The sequence below is a fragment of the Microtus ochrogaster genome, chromosome X, assembly GCF_000317375.1.
Source record: "Microtus ochrogaster isolate Prairie Vole_2 chromosome X, MicOch1.0, whole genome shotgun sequence".
NCBI classification, from domain to species: domain Eukaryota; kingdom Metazoa; phylum Chordata; class Mammalia; order Rodentia; family Cricetidae; genus Microtus; species Microtus ochrogaster.
The window spans coordinates 51,551,595-51,568,121 of record NC_022026.1 but is presented as its reverse complement, the minus strand read 5'-3'; the positions used below and the strand labels follow the sequence as shown (position 1 = coordinate 51,568,121).

General features: G+C 36.6%; 1 protein-coding gene across 3 annotated transcripts in view; it reads right to left on the bottom strand.

Moving 5' to 3' along the window:
- Positions 1-16,527, bottom strand: part of Cnksr2 (connector enhancer of kinase suppressor of Ras 2) — a 212,663-nt gene that overhangs the window by 172,679 nt on the left and 23,457 nt on the right. For all 3 annotated transcript variants that reach the window (XM_005358807.2, XM_013350566.2, XM_005358809.3), the window contains exons 2-4: positions 8,308-8,471; positions 7,271-7,473; positions 1,942-2,029 (exon numbers count right to left, since the gene is read on the bottom strand). In XM_005358807.2, the coding sequence (XP_005358864.1) occupies positions 1,942-2,029; positions 7,271-7,473; positions 8,308-8,471 (455 nt within the window). The remainder of the gene's footprint in view (positions 1-1,941; positions 2,030-7,270; positions 7,474-8,307; positions 8,472-16,527) is intronic.

Sequence of the window (16,527 nt, the reverse complement as noted above, 5' to 3'; positions counted from 1 at the left end):
GCCATAACCACAGGAGACATTAGCTGTAAGTTATGTTATTGCTATTAGCTCTGTTCCCAAAAGCAATGCATGGCAATCAAAACCACCTAGAAAACCTTGCAGAAATGCAAGATCTTGGGCCTTAGCTATAATAATACATTTGAAGTGAGGCCCAAGCATTTCAGTTTCTAACATTTTTTCGTGCTATCAAAACAGCAGTTGGTCACATTGGACTCCACCGCTCTGGAACACAGGTCAATAGCTATGGCTGAAATTTGGCTAATTTTTATGAAACAATTTTTAATGGATTCTAAACTCATTCATGTATTTATACCTTCTACTTTTTTGCCTTAAAATAAGAGAGATTATTGTGACAAATACAATCTAGCTTATAAAGTCTTAAATATCTACTACTTTGATATGGCCCTTCAGAAAAATATTTACTAATGTGTACTTTCAATATACTATGCTTTTCTATTTTCTAGTTGAAATTTTTAAAAAGTTATTTATCATTATCAAATACGAAGGGACACAGATTATTGGAGTACTTATAAGCTAATAAAATGTTTCCCATCACCCTTTTCCTCCTACTGGGTTGCCTCATTCAGCCTTGATGAGACTTTGTTCCTAGAGCATCCTGTTATATCATGTTCAGTTGATATCCCTGGGAGGCCTGCTCTTTTCTGAAGGGAAATGGGGGAGCAGTGGATCTGGAGAAGAGGGCAGGTGGAAGGGAAATGGGAGGAGTGATGGAGGGGAGCTGCATTCAGAATATATTGTATGAGAAAAGAATAAAGAAAAATGAAAATTAATAAAATGCCAAAAAATGTTTCCCATCATTTGACTAATGAAAGCTTTTCATTTCCATCATATCAATCTGATAAGTGTCTGATGTATATCATGGTGAGGCATCACAATGTTACTAACTAGACCCTAAATGAAAATAATGAAAAAAAAAGAAAATAATGAGAACATAAAATATGAGATAAATGATGCAAAAATAACTACATGATAGAAAAGTATATTGAAGCTAGTAAGTCTATATTAATAAAAGTCCCTATTTTGAGGAATTATAAAGAATAGAGCAATCTGAGAACTATGGCTGACAATCAAGGACAGCTGGCACAAGGATAAAGTAAATCACAATTTCACTAGCTTATCCAATAATTTTTTGCATCATTATACATTATTCCCATTCTCCCAGTCCCTGCATTACTGCATAGTGGTATCCTGAGAAAGAAGCAGTGGCGATAGGATGCCACAAGAGTTATGAAGAGTTGTAGCTCTAAACAGCAATCCTCCTAGACGGATCTTACTTAAAAAATTACCGTAGCTCTACTAGTAAATTTACTTCAGTCTCTGACATTTCTCATTGTTTTATAAAAGAATGGAGTCAACATTTATACTACTTGTTGAACTCTTGAAGGCATTTGATCTTGGAACCTCCCGCTTCATTTTTACTGAAAAATTTGCTCAGGTAATTAGATCACTACTAAAAGGCTCTTAGGTATATTTATTTACGTGTACACACAAGGTGAAACTGTATCTTAGAGCAAAAATCGGACTCTGTTGAATAGAGTGATTTCATTCTGCGAAAGTGACACAGTTTAGACATTCCGTTGACGATGAAACTGACAGACAGGATCTTATAATAATGAAGTTAGGAATTCCAATTCAGTTTTATATCTTCTGAGAAACAAAACTTATGATACATGCATGCTTTTCGAATAAATAATTTGCTTTTTAAGAATTATTTGCTCACTAGGCAGTGGTGGCACGTGCCTTAAATCCAAGGATTTGTGAGTTCAAGGCCAGCCTGGTCTAGAGAGTGAGTTTTAGGACAGGTTCCAAAGCTACACAGAAAAACTCTATCTTGAAAAACTAAAAAAAAAAAGACTATTTACTTATTTATGAAATATATAATAGCTAGTAATTTAACCAAAGGAAACTGTCAGTCAATACCTGTTGCACGATTGTTGTTAGTTCCAAGCAGAGCTGTATGACGTTATTTCTTGTGACTGAATAGTCTGTCACAGCAGCAAATGGTGACCTACAAAGGTAAAACAAAGACTGTGATTATTCAGAGCAGCTTTTGAAGAACACCAAAATGAAATGGTATAAAATATGATTTTGAATAATAATAATGAAATAAATTGTTCTAAAGCTTACATAGTGAGAAAACACAATATCTGGGACTCGTTTAGAATAACATGAGTAAAATTAAGAAGAATTAAAATTTAGAAATATATAGTTTTCTTTCTATCAAAATTTTCTTTATAAATTTCTTAATATCTAGTTCTCAATGCTTTTTAAAATACTCCTTTACTAAAACTAATACAAAGCATTAAGCATCTAAGTATTTATTTCCAAAGAAACCTAACATTTTAAATATGACATTTACTTGAAATACTCATAATTAAAGGTTAGCAATATTACTAAAATAATGGTTACTGATGGCTTACTACATGTGAATCACTATTCTAATTGTGACATACATACTTAATTGATATTCACAGTAATTCTTATGAAATAGGCATTCTTTTATTATTTTCGTTTTACAAAAGAAAACAATGAAGGTAGATAATTATCTAGTGATTTTGTCTAAGAAACAGAACGAGTGAGTGTGGGAGTTAGTGTTCAGACTCAGAAGTCTGAATCCAGAACCCAGAGTCACATGCAGTTAGACACTAACATAAATTTACCTAGGGTTTATCATTGCTTCAATCTCTACTAGAGAGAGATTGAAGCAATGATAAATCTCTTCTATTTAGGGAATTGTTCCATTTTATCTATCATGACAATTTTATATATAAAGAACTTTAAAATAAAATACTTAGCAATATTTAATTGTAGTGGATAAACCTTACAAATCAAATATAGACCGAAAAGCAAATCTTAACATTTGCTCAGCATCACTTATATGGAAATTTTATATTTAGGTAATTAAATTTTAGTTAATGAAAAGAAAAGCATATTTATTACAGATAAATATGAGATCCACAATGATGCTCATGGATAGTATTCCTTCTACTTTTTAGCATCTAATTCTTGTGTTTTGTTTTCTATGCATACTTTTTAGGACATGGAGTGTAGAAATATGGTTCAGCAGTTAAGAGTGCTTGCTTACAGAGGACCTGGCTCCATTCCCAGCACCCACATGATGGCTCACAACTCCAGTTCCAGGAGATCCAATACTTTCTTCTGACCTTTGTGGGTACTATATATGCAGGATGTGCAGACATGCACATAAGCTTAACACTCACAAACATAAAATAACAGTAAAGGTTAAACATATTTTTCAAAAGACTTCAGTATACACCAAAAAGGGGGTATGTAGAATGTTTGGATGAACTGCTATGTAGAAAACATTTTTTGTTTGAAAACTAAACATATAATAAGCATATACCTACTAACAATATTTAACAGAAGTTTATACTGCTTATCAGGAAAACAAATTTCTCAATGTAATTGTAAATAAGATTCTATTACATTTAAATTGGTATCAATACTTTCTAAAATTTCTATCAGTCAAGGAGAAATACAGATTGATACTCCTACAACCCAAGACAGAGGTGGAACAGTCACGTTCCCTAATGTATTATTAGGACTTAGAATTTGTGCTAATATTTTTTTCTATAATCACAAAAGATTAAGAAATGATTCACAGGTAAAGTTAAAATAGAAAACTATCCTGCAGCTTTTCTCACATTATGTTCAACCAAATAATTCACAAATATCCTGATTTCTTAATGTATCACATACTATACCCTATCTATTCTTTCAGCAACATCTCACCCTACTGATAACTTTTTTCCTTCAAATTCTTATTTTCTTTTGCTTCCATGACACTACTTTCATATAAGTTTATTTTTTATTCTAGTTATACTTCTAAATTTGTTTTCATGAGCTAAACTTCTTCTTCTTTCCTCCTCTTCCTCCTCCTCCTCCTCCTCCTCCTCCTCAGACTCACTCTGTAGACCAGGCTGGACTTGAAGTCAGTTCCTGCCTCTGCCTCTCAAGTGCTAGGATTAAAGGCAACCATGCCAAACATGAACTAAACTTCTAATTGTTTTTCAACTGTTGGTGGTCCACAGGGCTCATTTCTTATTCCATAGCCCTCTATTCCTTCAAAAAAATTATAAAGTGTACTGTACAGGCTTGGGCATTTTCTGGATAACTATGATATCAGTGAGCAAAGTACAAGAAAAATCTTCGCTGTTGTGAACGACATATTATAGAAAGAACAGTTAATAAGAACAATTGGCCTAGTTTATAAGTAGAATCATATAACATGTTAGGAAGGTCTGTCTATGGGTTTTGAAAAATCAAGTAGGACAATCAAAATACATTCTAGTATTTTCCTTACATTTCCTTTGATTATTCACTGGTTTGGCCAAGTCCGGCATGACTTATTCCTTCCAAATATCCCCATTCTCTGACTCTCCAGCTCTTATCTGACCCGAAGCCTTATTTGTCTGTCCAGACATCTTGATATATTCTTATTATTGCTTCATTAATTAAAATCTCATAGCAGTGGAGAAAATAAAATATATCATCGGATTATTAGGCTCTATAAAGTACTAGGTCCATTTACTCATTTGGTTTTGAATTTAACCATCCAAGGTTGCCTAATTGTAAAATAAGGACAACCATTTTGGATTGTTTTGAGTAAATAATTATATGCCTAAAGTTATTCATGTCAAAGAGTGTCATCATCATGCTAGCAGTAGTAGCAGTGATTAAATCCTGAAAAAGTCTCCAAAGTAGTATTCCTTTTTTCTAGAAATTGGTCTTCTCCAATCTTCTGCAAGGAGGAATCTTTGAAATTTACTGATCTGAACAAAACAATGACTCTGGGCTGCACCCCACTGTCTTTCCTATGTAGTGCAAATGTATTAGTAAGACCAAGACTTTCTTTTGTTCTTCTTATTTTATTTTATTAATTTTTTTTGAGACAGGGTCAAAGGAGGTAACTTAGACTGACTGTCCTGAAGTGTAATCTGTAGACTAGGCTGGCAGGCTGATCTAGAACTCAAAGAGATCTACCTGCCTCCTCAAAGCTGGGATTCAAGGCATGTGCCACCAACTTCAGTTCTTTTTCTTTTAACTCAAGTTGTTAAAGCAATGTTAATGATCAAGCCAGTCTACAGTTGAAGTTTTCTGTGATTAAAAATAATAAACATTCATTTCTTTTTTCAACTTTCAAAAATCTATATAGAACTTAAAAGGTATCCCAATTTATCTTTTTGTGTTGCTTTTAAGTACTTATTTAATTTTTAGGGTCAAAATATCAAATAGCCTGTAATTTAACTGAATACTGCTGATATAGTACAAAATTCACACCAACTATTTTCTTTAGGGCTTTGTCATACTGTCACTTCCTATAAAATAAGCATAAAACAACTATGACTTGCATGGCTTCAGGGATTTCTGTGGGTGTTTGTACATGGAGGTGAATTGATGCTTATCAAGAGTTGTATTGATGATATAATGTAATGATACATAATACAACAGAATCTCAAAGCTATTATATTATAAAAATTAATTTAGAGTATGTATACTTAGGCCTACCATTTGGAAACAAAAGCATTCTGAAATCATTCTATGCAAGGAAAAGAAAATACAATGAAATTTACTTAAATCACTTTATTTTGGGATAAACAAATGTATAGTTACAGATTAAATAATAGTGACAGAAAATAAAACTAAAACTGATGTGTTATTTAAGCATTAACAATCAGCCTATCTTACTGACCAGAGGTAATATTTACTATGTATGTAAATATGGAGGTTATTTCCGCTTAGAGTAACATTCTTTTTTAAATTATTATTATTATTTTATTTTATTACTTAAAAAAATACCAATCCAAATTCCCACTTCCTCCCCTCCTCCCACTTCCCTTCCACTCCCTCCACACACTCTCCCCCCCAACCCCCCTCCAATCTTAAGAGAGGGCAAGGCACCCTGCCCTATGGGAAGTCCAAGGCCCTTCCCACTACATCCAGGTTGAGCAAGGTATACATCCAAAGAGAATAGGATTCCAGTGCCATTTAACATTTTATCACGAAGGGAAATAAGGGCAGGAACTCAAGATGAGAACCTGGAGGCAGGAAATGAAGCAAAGGCTATGGAGGAATGCTGCATATACTAGCTTAAACCTCATGGCTTTCACCTCATGGCTTTCTCACCCTACTTTCTTTTTATGGTATAATTTTAAATAGGTTTTTAACTGAAAGCTATATGATTACCCCACAGCCAACATTATCCCAAACGGAGAAAAAATTACAATGCTATTAAAATCAGGAATGAGATAGGGCTGTCCCCCTTTTATATAAATTACATGACTAGGCCTGTCTTAGGTGGCATTGGATGTCAGGCAATACCCCTTACCCATCATGGGAAAGCATCCAGGTCAAAACACATTTCCTATCTTAGGCTGGGGCAGCCCCCGAAAAACCTCTCCTGTCATTGGCTCACAAGTCACCCATCACCGAGTTCAGCCAGATTCATGCTGAAAGATCCTCTGGGGCAATAGCCAAGAGGACCTGCCACGTGGCAACATTGACCTGAGCTTGCCTTTGGTTCTGGCACCATGAAACCATGAAGATGATGCTCCAGCACATGTAAGCACTCCTTAAGGAGGTTGTGCCTGCTCAATCCTAAACAAGTCTGCCCAAATTGGAGCCCTTTAAGTAAGGTCTCAGTGCTGGTGTGAGGAACCCTGGTATAGTTAACTAGAATAATCTCAAGAACCAATTTGTAAATTGTGCACTCCAGGGTTCATGAATAACAGCAATAAGCCGTTTACTGTATAACCTAGAAGTGGTCTTTAACCAAAACAAATAGCAAAACTAACTGCAATATTCATTTGTAAATTTAGCTCAATTTGAATGGCCAAGGCATTTGCAACCTGCCCTGAGAAGGTATCCATTGTGCTAGCAGAAGCAACTGACTGACTAATGGAAAGTCCAGCAGCCTTAGCTGCTCTGGCAGCCACAGCAATGGCTGCCAATATCATGGGATGGTCATAGGTAGAGGAACAATCCTTGGCACTGGGACCAGCACAGCCAGCTCCTCAGGGTCCTAGCAACTCTTCAGTTGACAGGCCAGTGTCTATTTGATCTCTTGGCTCTGTCCAGTCTTCAGACTTCTGGACAGGAAAATCCACAGCACGCCCATAACCAGATATTTATTATTTTTACTGTTCTATCTGGCTAATACTTTCATAATATTATAATGATACAAACTGGCATATGAGGAGTTACTTATAGAATATGGGGAAGAGTATACCTGTCCAACCAGGCGAGGAGACTCTTGGCTGCTCCAATCAGATCCACAACTGAGGTCAGAAAGTCATTTGGCAATTTTCTGCTGGTCCTCCCATCATAATGGCCACTCCGTCTCCTTCCTGTTATGAAGTTCTGTAGATTTTTGGCAGATGCATTCAACTTGTGAGAAAGGGTTTTTAGATTTTCTGTTTCTAAGCCATAATTCTGAATAATAAAACAGAGAAAAGTATATTTAATGTCAATATTTTCTTTATTTATTAAAAATTTATTGATATAAAAAGAACTGAATGAGCACTTTATTATGCAATGGCAGTGGGACAATGTTAGAATTACAAATGAGTAAGATAAATACCTGGCTTAGTGGAATCCAGTCAAATGCGTGTTTGGGGATACCAAGGAAGACAATTATAATAAAGATAGATGTACTAGCTAGTTTTTATGTCAACTTGAAACAACCTAGTCATCTGAGAGCTAAGAACTTCAATTGAGAAAATGTCTCTATAAGATCTGGCTGTCCACGGGAAAGTCTGAAGGGCATTTTATTGATTAATATTTGATGTGGGAAGGCCCAGACCACTGTGGGTGGTGCCATTCCTGAATTGGTGGTCCTGGGTACCGTAAGAAGTCAGAGGAGGCCAGGAGGTGTTGGTACACACCTTTAATCCCAGCACTCGGGAGGCTGAGATAGGCAGATCTTTGTGAGTCCAGGACAGCCAGATCTACAGAGCAAATTCCAGGACAGTCAGGGCTGTTACACTGAGAAACCCTGTCTCAAGAAACAAAAACAAACAAAACAAAAAAAGGAAAAGAAAGTAGGCTGAGCAGGCCATGAACATGAAGAAGAAGCCTGTAAACATGACTCTTTAATGGCCTCTGTATTTCTTCCTGTTCCCGGGTTTCTGTCCCGATTATCGCAATGATGCACTGTGATATGGAAGCACAGCAAAAACAAATAAAAGAGAAAGAAACAAAACAGCAGACAGTGGAAGACAGGAGACAAGAAAGGTTTTTTTTTTTCCAACCAGTTTAAATCCTTACCAGTGCACACAGAAGGTCAACTGCCTCCAAGATTAGCTCCTGATGGCCAATACGGCTGACTCCCAGATCTTCCAGTTCCTGATGTGTGATGCGTAGCAGCTGATCTCCACTGATCTTCTCCCTCTCAAAGTTCTTAATATACTGCTGCAAACAGTCATCAAGACCTACAAAATAAAATTAAAAAAGAAAAAAAATACAAAAGAATAATTGTTGAAATAAATCAATTGACGGACAGGTGGAAAGCAAGCAATAACTCCTACCATGCTACAACTTAAATCCATTTTGACATTGGTCTAGTCAAATCACCCATTTTTTCTCATTCTATATGTGAGCTGTAGCAAAAAAAATAATTATATTCTTCGTTGTTTGATGTGGGATTCTCCTCTATATGCTGTGAATACCATCTGTTAACAAAGAAGCTGCTTTGTGCCTATTGCAGGGCAGAATAGGGTAAGGCGGGAATTCCAAGCAGACAGAGAAGGAGAGAAAAGGCAGAGTCAAGGAGAAGTCATGTAGCCACTGCAGGAGACAGATGCCGGACAGAACCTTACTGGTAGGCCGCAACCATGTGGCCATACACAGATTCATAGAAATGTAAGAGCTAGTCAGTAAGAAGCATAAGCTAACAGGTCAAGCAGTGTTGTAATTAATATAGTTTCTGAGTGATTATTTTGGGTGTGGGCAGTTGGGAAACAAACAAGCAGACTTCAATAACAATTGTTAGATCACTATTCCTATTCAAACTTTTCCAGGTAATCACTGAAAACCTCACCTGTTTTCTAACTTCTAATTTGAGACAAATATTCAGAATGAATAACTACTTTTAGAGTTAGATTATCATACCATTTCATTTTCTTTAACGCTATTTCAGAGGGAGGGGCCTCATTCTTCTTACATAAGCCTAATGAATCTATCTTCCTGTACTTTGAACTCCTGTCTTCTATCATTGTACCACTACTCCAATACTTTTAAAACTAAATACTTTGTTTCAATGAATTTCTATTCTTTGATGTCTTTTACACTTAAAACTCTGCTATCCTAAAGATAAATGTTAAAAAACATTGATTTTCTTCTGGAAATTTTATACTATTGGTGAGGATGAAGAGGAGATTGGGAGGTGTCAAATAAGGGGACTATTGTTATCAGTTTTAAATCTTGGCCATGCTCCAACGAGTATATGAGCAATACAAACTGGACTTAATGTTTTTAATTTGGAGTCCGAGGGGGTGCTAGATGGGAAGGTAGACCTGGGAGGAATAGAAAGCTAGTGTGATTGGGGTACACTGAATAAAATTAAGGAATAATTAATAAAAATATCATGTTGGGGGAAAAGAAATTAAAACAGCAAGATTAAGTAACTCCGTAAGTATACATAGTAAGTAACTGATCAGAAAATCAGAACTAGAAGATTTGAAGTTGGATCTTTTCTGACTACATCAGATTACCTAAAGACTAAAAAAAGTTTCCAAAAATAAAGTGTATTATATTCTTGTAAAAAAAAAAAAACAACAAGGCAGTATAACGGGCAGAGAACACTCTAGCTATTTATATGAGACAAAATAACATGAGGTAACAACATCCCACTCTTTTTCACACAGGTGAAAACAATGCTAGCAAAAACTAGCAAGGACTGAATTCCATGCTGGCATACTTCCAGGAAGTGAGGAAAATGTAAAGTACCTGACAGACACATAGTCTAAAGCTCCATTCAAATAAACGAAAGGGAAAAACACCGCCACTAGTCTTTCGACAGCACTGAAACCAATACAATACATGCTGACTTGGCAAACGCTTCCTTATTTTAGTCAATGCCATCATTCAGTTACCCTCTGCATAAACACGGTTGCAATCTAACAAGTAGCATACCATTCATTTTCACATGAATTCTCAAGAAAACCAAATGAAATAGAAAAAGAAGGCAACTTTCTTCTAGGCCTGTACTCAATTACTCTGTCCTAATTTATTTTAGAAAAAGACCATGACTTCAACAGCTTTCTGTTATTTCCAAAAAAGTAGTCATGCTGAAGAACAATACTACTTTCTATATATTTGTGTGTGTGTTCACTGTGTACCAAGCACTAATCTAAGTGCTTTACAAATATTTCCTTATTTAATTTTTTATAGCAAACTTATTAGCTTCATATCATTGTCTTGATTTTGTTGGAAGAAACCTGAAAATTTGGGGCCAGGTCTAGGATTCTACACCTTATAAATTGTAAGGTGGGGCTCTAAGGCAAGTTCCTTTTCTCTGCTTTTAAATACTACACTGAATTGAGAATGGAGGGAAAATGGAAAGGATTGCTTACAATGCTCCAGAGTAACCATTTTGATCATACCAGTAATTAATGTCTAAACCTTTTTCCATTTACAAAGCTAAAGATCTTGTTAAAAAGTTTAAATTACGATTTCTATCAAAATAAATTTAACTGTTCCATTTACAGATGCAAAATTCAGTAGGACCATGAAAATTGAAAGTAACAAGAATATGGTTACCCATATAATGTGGAGCTAAAATAGTGATACAAACAAGAGCACACCAATGAAGATCAGATTTATTAGAATGTACAAAGCACTATCACATAGACTCTAAGTTGTCTAGGGGTTAATGTGAAGGAGGAAATATGATTAGATATAATTTAAAACATTCAGTAGGTAAAAGCAAGCCAATCACTCATTTAAGACTATCTGTTTATGATCTTTAAGTCAGCAAAAAGATTTCTTTTTTTTTCAAAATACTCAATATTTTATTGGCAAATTGAATCCAAGAAAACATTGGAACCATCATCCACCATGATCAAGTTGGCTTCATCCCAGAGATTCAGGGATGGCCCAACATCTGAAAATTCGTCAACATAATCCACCATATAAACAAACTGAAAAACAAAAACCACATGATCATCTCATTAGATGCTAAAAAAGCCTTCAACAAAATACAACATCCCTTCATGATAAAGGTCTTGGAGAGAGCATACAAGGAACATACCTAAACATAATTAAGGCAATATACAGCAAGCCAACAGTCAACACCAAACGGAAATATATATCCCCTGCACCTAGCCTGAGCAACATCATAGACCCAACCCTGTTGGTGGAGGTGTGGGTGAGCCAGAGCCAAAGTAGTGATTGCCAGAAAACTTAGCCCCACCCTTATCTGCCATAGGGTGGCATGGACTGGAGGGAGATGCTCCCCCCTCACCAATACACAATAGAGCCAACACTGTTAGCACAGGTGTGAATGGGCCAGCTCTGAAGTTGTGAGCATGGGTGGGGAAGAGCTGCCCCTGGCCATCAACACCTGGACAGATGGAAGAGCTGGCCCTGTGGTCATAAGAGCAGAAGAACTGTCCCTGAACCTCACTAGCTGTACCACCTGGGAGAACAGGCCCTGCACCTCACCTGGGTAACACAATAGAGTCAACCCTGTTGTGGAGGTGTGGGTGAGCCGGCCTCAAAGCTGTAATTATGGGAGAGCTGGCCCCACTACTCATCTATCAGGCGGCAGTGTGGGAAGGTGAGAGATGCCCCCCATATCCCTTGCTCCTTACTGCCTGCAACAGATGACAGAGCACACCCTTCCCAATACCAGCTTTAGCACTCAGGAAACGGGTCCTGCCCCTCACCTAGGCAGCACAGCAGAACTGCCCAGTGGTTGGAAGTGTCCATGTTATAGACAAAGGAGAGCTCTCTCTATTACTCATCAGATATGTGCTAGCATGGGCAGAGGAGAGATGTTCCCCCACCTCCTGCCAATAAACACCTGAGAGAGGTGGAAGAGCTGGTTGGGGTTGGTAGAGCACAGGGCTGCCCCTACCCTTCACCAGCGGTAGTACTTGGAAGAGTGGCCTCTGTGCCTAGCCTGGGCAACACAATAGAGCTGGCCCTAGTGGTACAGGTGTGGGAGAGCCCACCCTGAGGGAGTGAAAGGAGAACTGGCCCCACCCCTCACTCATCACTGCAAGAGGTGAATTAGTAGGGGCAATGCTGGAGATGAGGACAGGGGAGGATTGGCCTGCCCCAACATCTACCCCATCGATGACCTGCTGGAGCATGTGAAGGAAGCTGACTCACAGACCCAAAGCTATAGGCTCTCCACAACAAAGGGCAACAATTGGATGTCCAAGAAGAGTCCTAATAAGGACCCAGCATCAATAGTGTAGTAGAAACTAGAGGCCTTGAACCAGACCAATGACTCTTTGCAATGACCACTTGCAAGTAAAGATATATGGACAAAGAAAGGGGTTTACTGCGCAACTCACTGTGTAACACCGCAGATTCCATGGCCAGATTTGTAACTTTTTTCCATTTTCTTTTTTTCTCTTAAACTCTGGCGGGGGGGATGTGCAGGGGTGGAGGGCAGATGCAAAGGGATGGGAAAATGAATGGGATCAAGATACATGGTGCAAAAGACATAGAATAAATCAAAAGAAATGAATACTGTGCTCTACATCTAGTCATAGTGGGTTGTCATGTAGAAAAATGTATGTTTAAAATTATTTCCTTTAATGATGCTACAATGTATAAGAACATATGATTCCATATAACAACATATTAATAGAACCTATAATTCTATAGATTAGATTCATAAAGTATATAAAATGCTATTCAGATGAATTGCAAATAAATAGTATTACAATATAGTAATCAGGAATCTCAGGTTGCTAGGAGAGTACGTTCTGCAGGGAAGACAGGTTCTGGGAAAACCAGAAACCTTATTTCCATACTACATTTCCCCAATGCTCTCATTTTTTTTTTCAGATTTAAACCAGTTTTCTAAAGTACTGCCTGCATCTTACATTTTTACCTCATTATCCACCTCTATATGATTCCCCTTTGGAAGCTCTCCTGGCTTTTTCCTATAGCATATTAATATTTTCCCAAGTCCTGATACTGACTTTTAATTATTCGTTCAACAAGCAATTAGTAAATGCCTGTTTGAGAGTCAGGTATTGTTCTAGGGAGCACGGAGAAGAAGGTAACAGAAGCTGACATGGTGCCTTCCTTCCTGGAACTAATATTTTATTAACAGAGAAGCACAGGAATTATGGAACCATACAAATGAGCCTAACAATTCACTGAGGGGAAGGTAGGGGGGATAGAAGAGAGGAGGGCAGGGGAGGGGAGGGGAGGGGAGAGAAGGGGAGGAGAAGGAAAGGACCTTGCTCCAAATCAGGAGACCAAGGACAGGCCTTCTGTGGAGAAGTAGGAGTGAAGGAGGCAATGAAGGAGGAAAGACCATTAGACTCTGGAAACAGCAAAGTCCTAGGGAGACAAAATGAATGGGAAGTATGAGAAAATGAAAGGAAGACTAAAGGTTTTGTTCATACCTATTCTATGAAAAACTCTCTGGCTTCAATATATAGAACAGAACTGGTAACCTCATTGCCTTTTGTTAAAGAAAGAGTAATCTGTTAGTAACTAATCTTCCAGTTTGGTCCTATCACTCGGTCAGCTATTTCAGCCATATTTATTGAGTATCCACCTTTCCCAAACATGTCTTTCTTTAAGACATTTGATTTATCAGTCCTAATAATCCTTTTTACTATCTACTGAGTAAGCTACACGAATGAAAAAAAACTACAAGAAAAAGATACTATTTAGAATTATACTCATGTTCTCCTCAATAAGAAATCGTAATTAAAAGACAATGTGGCAAGTGGTACAAATTTCATTTAAAATCCTGCATCTAGAAGTATATTAAGATAGATGGCAATTTTACCTTTAGGTTATAGACTATCATTTTAACTCAGGCTTATTACTTCTGACTGAAATAGCCTCAACAAAAGAAAATCTTGGTGTAAAGTAACTGCAGAAAAAAATGGCCTCATCCACTATTAAACTTTATCTCAATACATCTCCCATGATCCTTTCTTAACATGAAACAAATCTTATTCATAATTTAAAATTCAGAGTTTAAAGCCACATTCACTGTTACACAAGCATTTTCCTATGACAAATGAATGTCAACATTATTACTATTCAATAATCTCTTGGGGGCAAATAACAAAAAAAAAGAACCCTGTGGTGTCTTATAATTTTTTTGACTATGACAAGTTCTAAAATATATGGCCCAATTTAATTTTTAGTCAATATATTTTGTTACTAATCGCTAAACAACCATTTGCTATGCTGAACATTAAAACTGAAATGAAACTACAAATATTTCTTTTACAACATGTGAGGATTTATAATTAGAAAAAACAGGCCTACATTAATCCTATAACTATTTCTGATAGGGTATCAAAAATATAAGCAGTGTTTTACTTTATGTATCAGAATCAATATGAAATATGTAATTTAATTGTCAGATATTTTACTCTATTACACAAATAAGATATTTCAGACTATTTTCCCCCTAAAGTTTGTGAAATATCTTTAAAATAGTTCTGATTACTCAAAAATAATAACTTTTCATTGTTTTCAAATTATATATACATATAAAGTATTTGCAGATATGATTGAATCAGATTATTATTTATTTTGTCTGGGGTGTGATCTGGGATTTTGTATTCCTATCATTCAGAAATAACAATAAATAGACTAGTTCACTCGCCCAAGGCAAAAAGAGAATTGTTCTTTTTATTTTTTAAAGTTTTATCATTATCAAATAGCATACATAATAATACAACTCTTGGAAATAATAGGTTTATGTTTCCAAGTATCTAGAAATTATCAGTTGGGGATGAAAGCACATATAATGACAGAAAAGAATCAACAAATATTAACTATAAATGTATAGACTACAAAGAAACACATTTTTCATGCTTTAAGTTAGGCAAAATAAAGGGGAGGAAAAAGCTACTCCAAACTAATTTTAATTATGTTTACTTAAATAAATTCCTAATTGTATATTTAAGGGCTTATAAAAAGCAAAAAATTAAAAGCATTAGAGAAATTCACCAGCCTAAATGAGCAATAGTCTCATGCTTCCCAATATTGTTACTAGCAGTTATAAATGGTATAGTAGGAGATTTTCAAAAATAGGAAAGAAAGCACAAATGATAAGCTCCAAAACTATGGGTCTTTCAATATTTCCTATAATTACTTTTCTCAGTAAAATACTTTCATTACACAAGCATTCTATTACAATCAATGTCTACTCGAGAATCAAATGTGAAAGATGTCATTAGAAATTACTGCTCTCTTCAGCGCTCAGGGACTATTAAAGAGAGGGAGGAGAGACTTAGGAGTCAGAGGATGGAGAACACAGAGAACAGGGCTCACTGAGGTTGCAGTGACCAAGTATGTGGCCTGCCTAAGTCTGCACTGGGTTCTCTGCATACATGCTGTGGTTGTTTAGCTTGGTGTTCTTGTTGGACTCTTAACAGTGGGAGTGGGGGTGTCTGACTCTGACCTGCTCTTGAGACCGTTTTCCTCCTACTGGGTTGCCTCACCCAGCCTTGATATGCGGATTTGTGCCCAGTCTTATCGTATCTTGTTTCATTACGTTCAGTTGTTTCATGGAGACCTGTTCCATTCTGAAGGGAAATGGAAGAGGGTGGATCTAGGGGAGAGGAAAGCTGAAGGACTGGGAGGAGTAGAGGGTGGGGTCTGGATGGATTTTAGAGAAGAATCTATTTTCAGTTTTGAAAAAGAAAAAAATTACTGATTTCCCTCCATTCCCTCTGGACTCCCAATTCTTTCCAGTGGGTCAGAATACTAATTGCCTGATAATAAGAAGGAAGGAGGGCAGTTGTAAGAAGATGTGTAAGAACAAGCACAGGTGGGATGCCAGTACCTAGGCTAACACTGTGCTGTGATCACTCCTTCCTACAGATGCACCACTGCCTCTCCAGCCATAAAGTAATCTCTCTAACAAACTGCAATTGCTCGCTAAGAATTTAAGAATTAACTTTTATATGCCATTTCCAAACTCTAAGTCATATTTTAATATGATACTCCTTTTGCTGGCAAGTGAAGCTAATGAATTTTAGCACTATGAGTCTTCTTATTAAATTCCCACTAAAAAGAGTACTTTCATAAACGGTACTTTCTAAAGGAAAGAGGCGTGAACATCATGCTTTCTCAGGTTTCAGAATCTAAAAATGATGGTTTAAAGTATCACTCTAAGGCTACCTATACTTAAGTTTTACAAGAAAACAAAGTATTTTTCAATTATCTCTATAAAAAAAAAAAACAATCAGCCCTTCTAGAGAAAGGAGACCATGAAAGAAGAGAAAGAGAAAGGAATGTGGGGAGGTGAGGGCAAGGGCAAAGATCCAA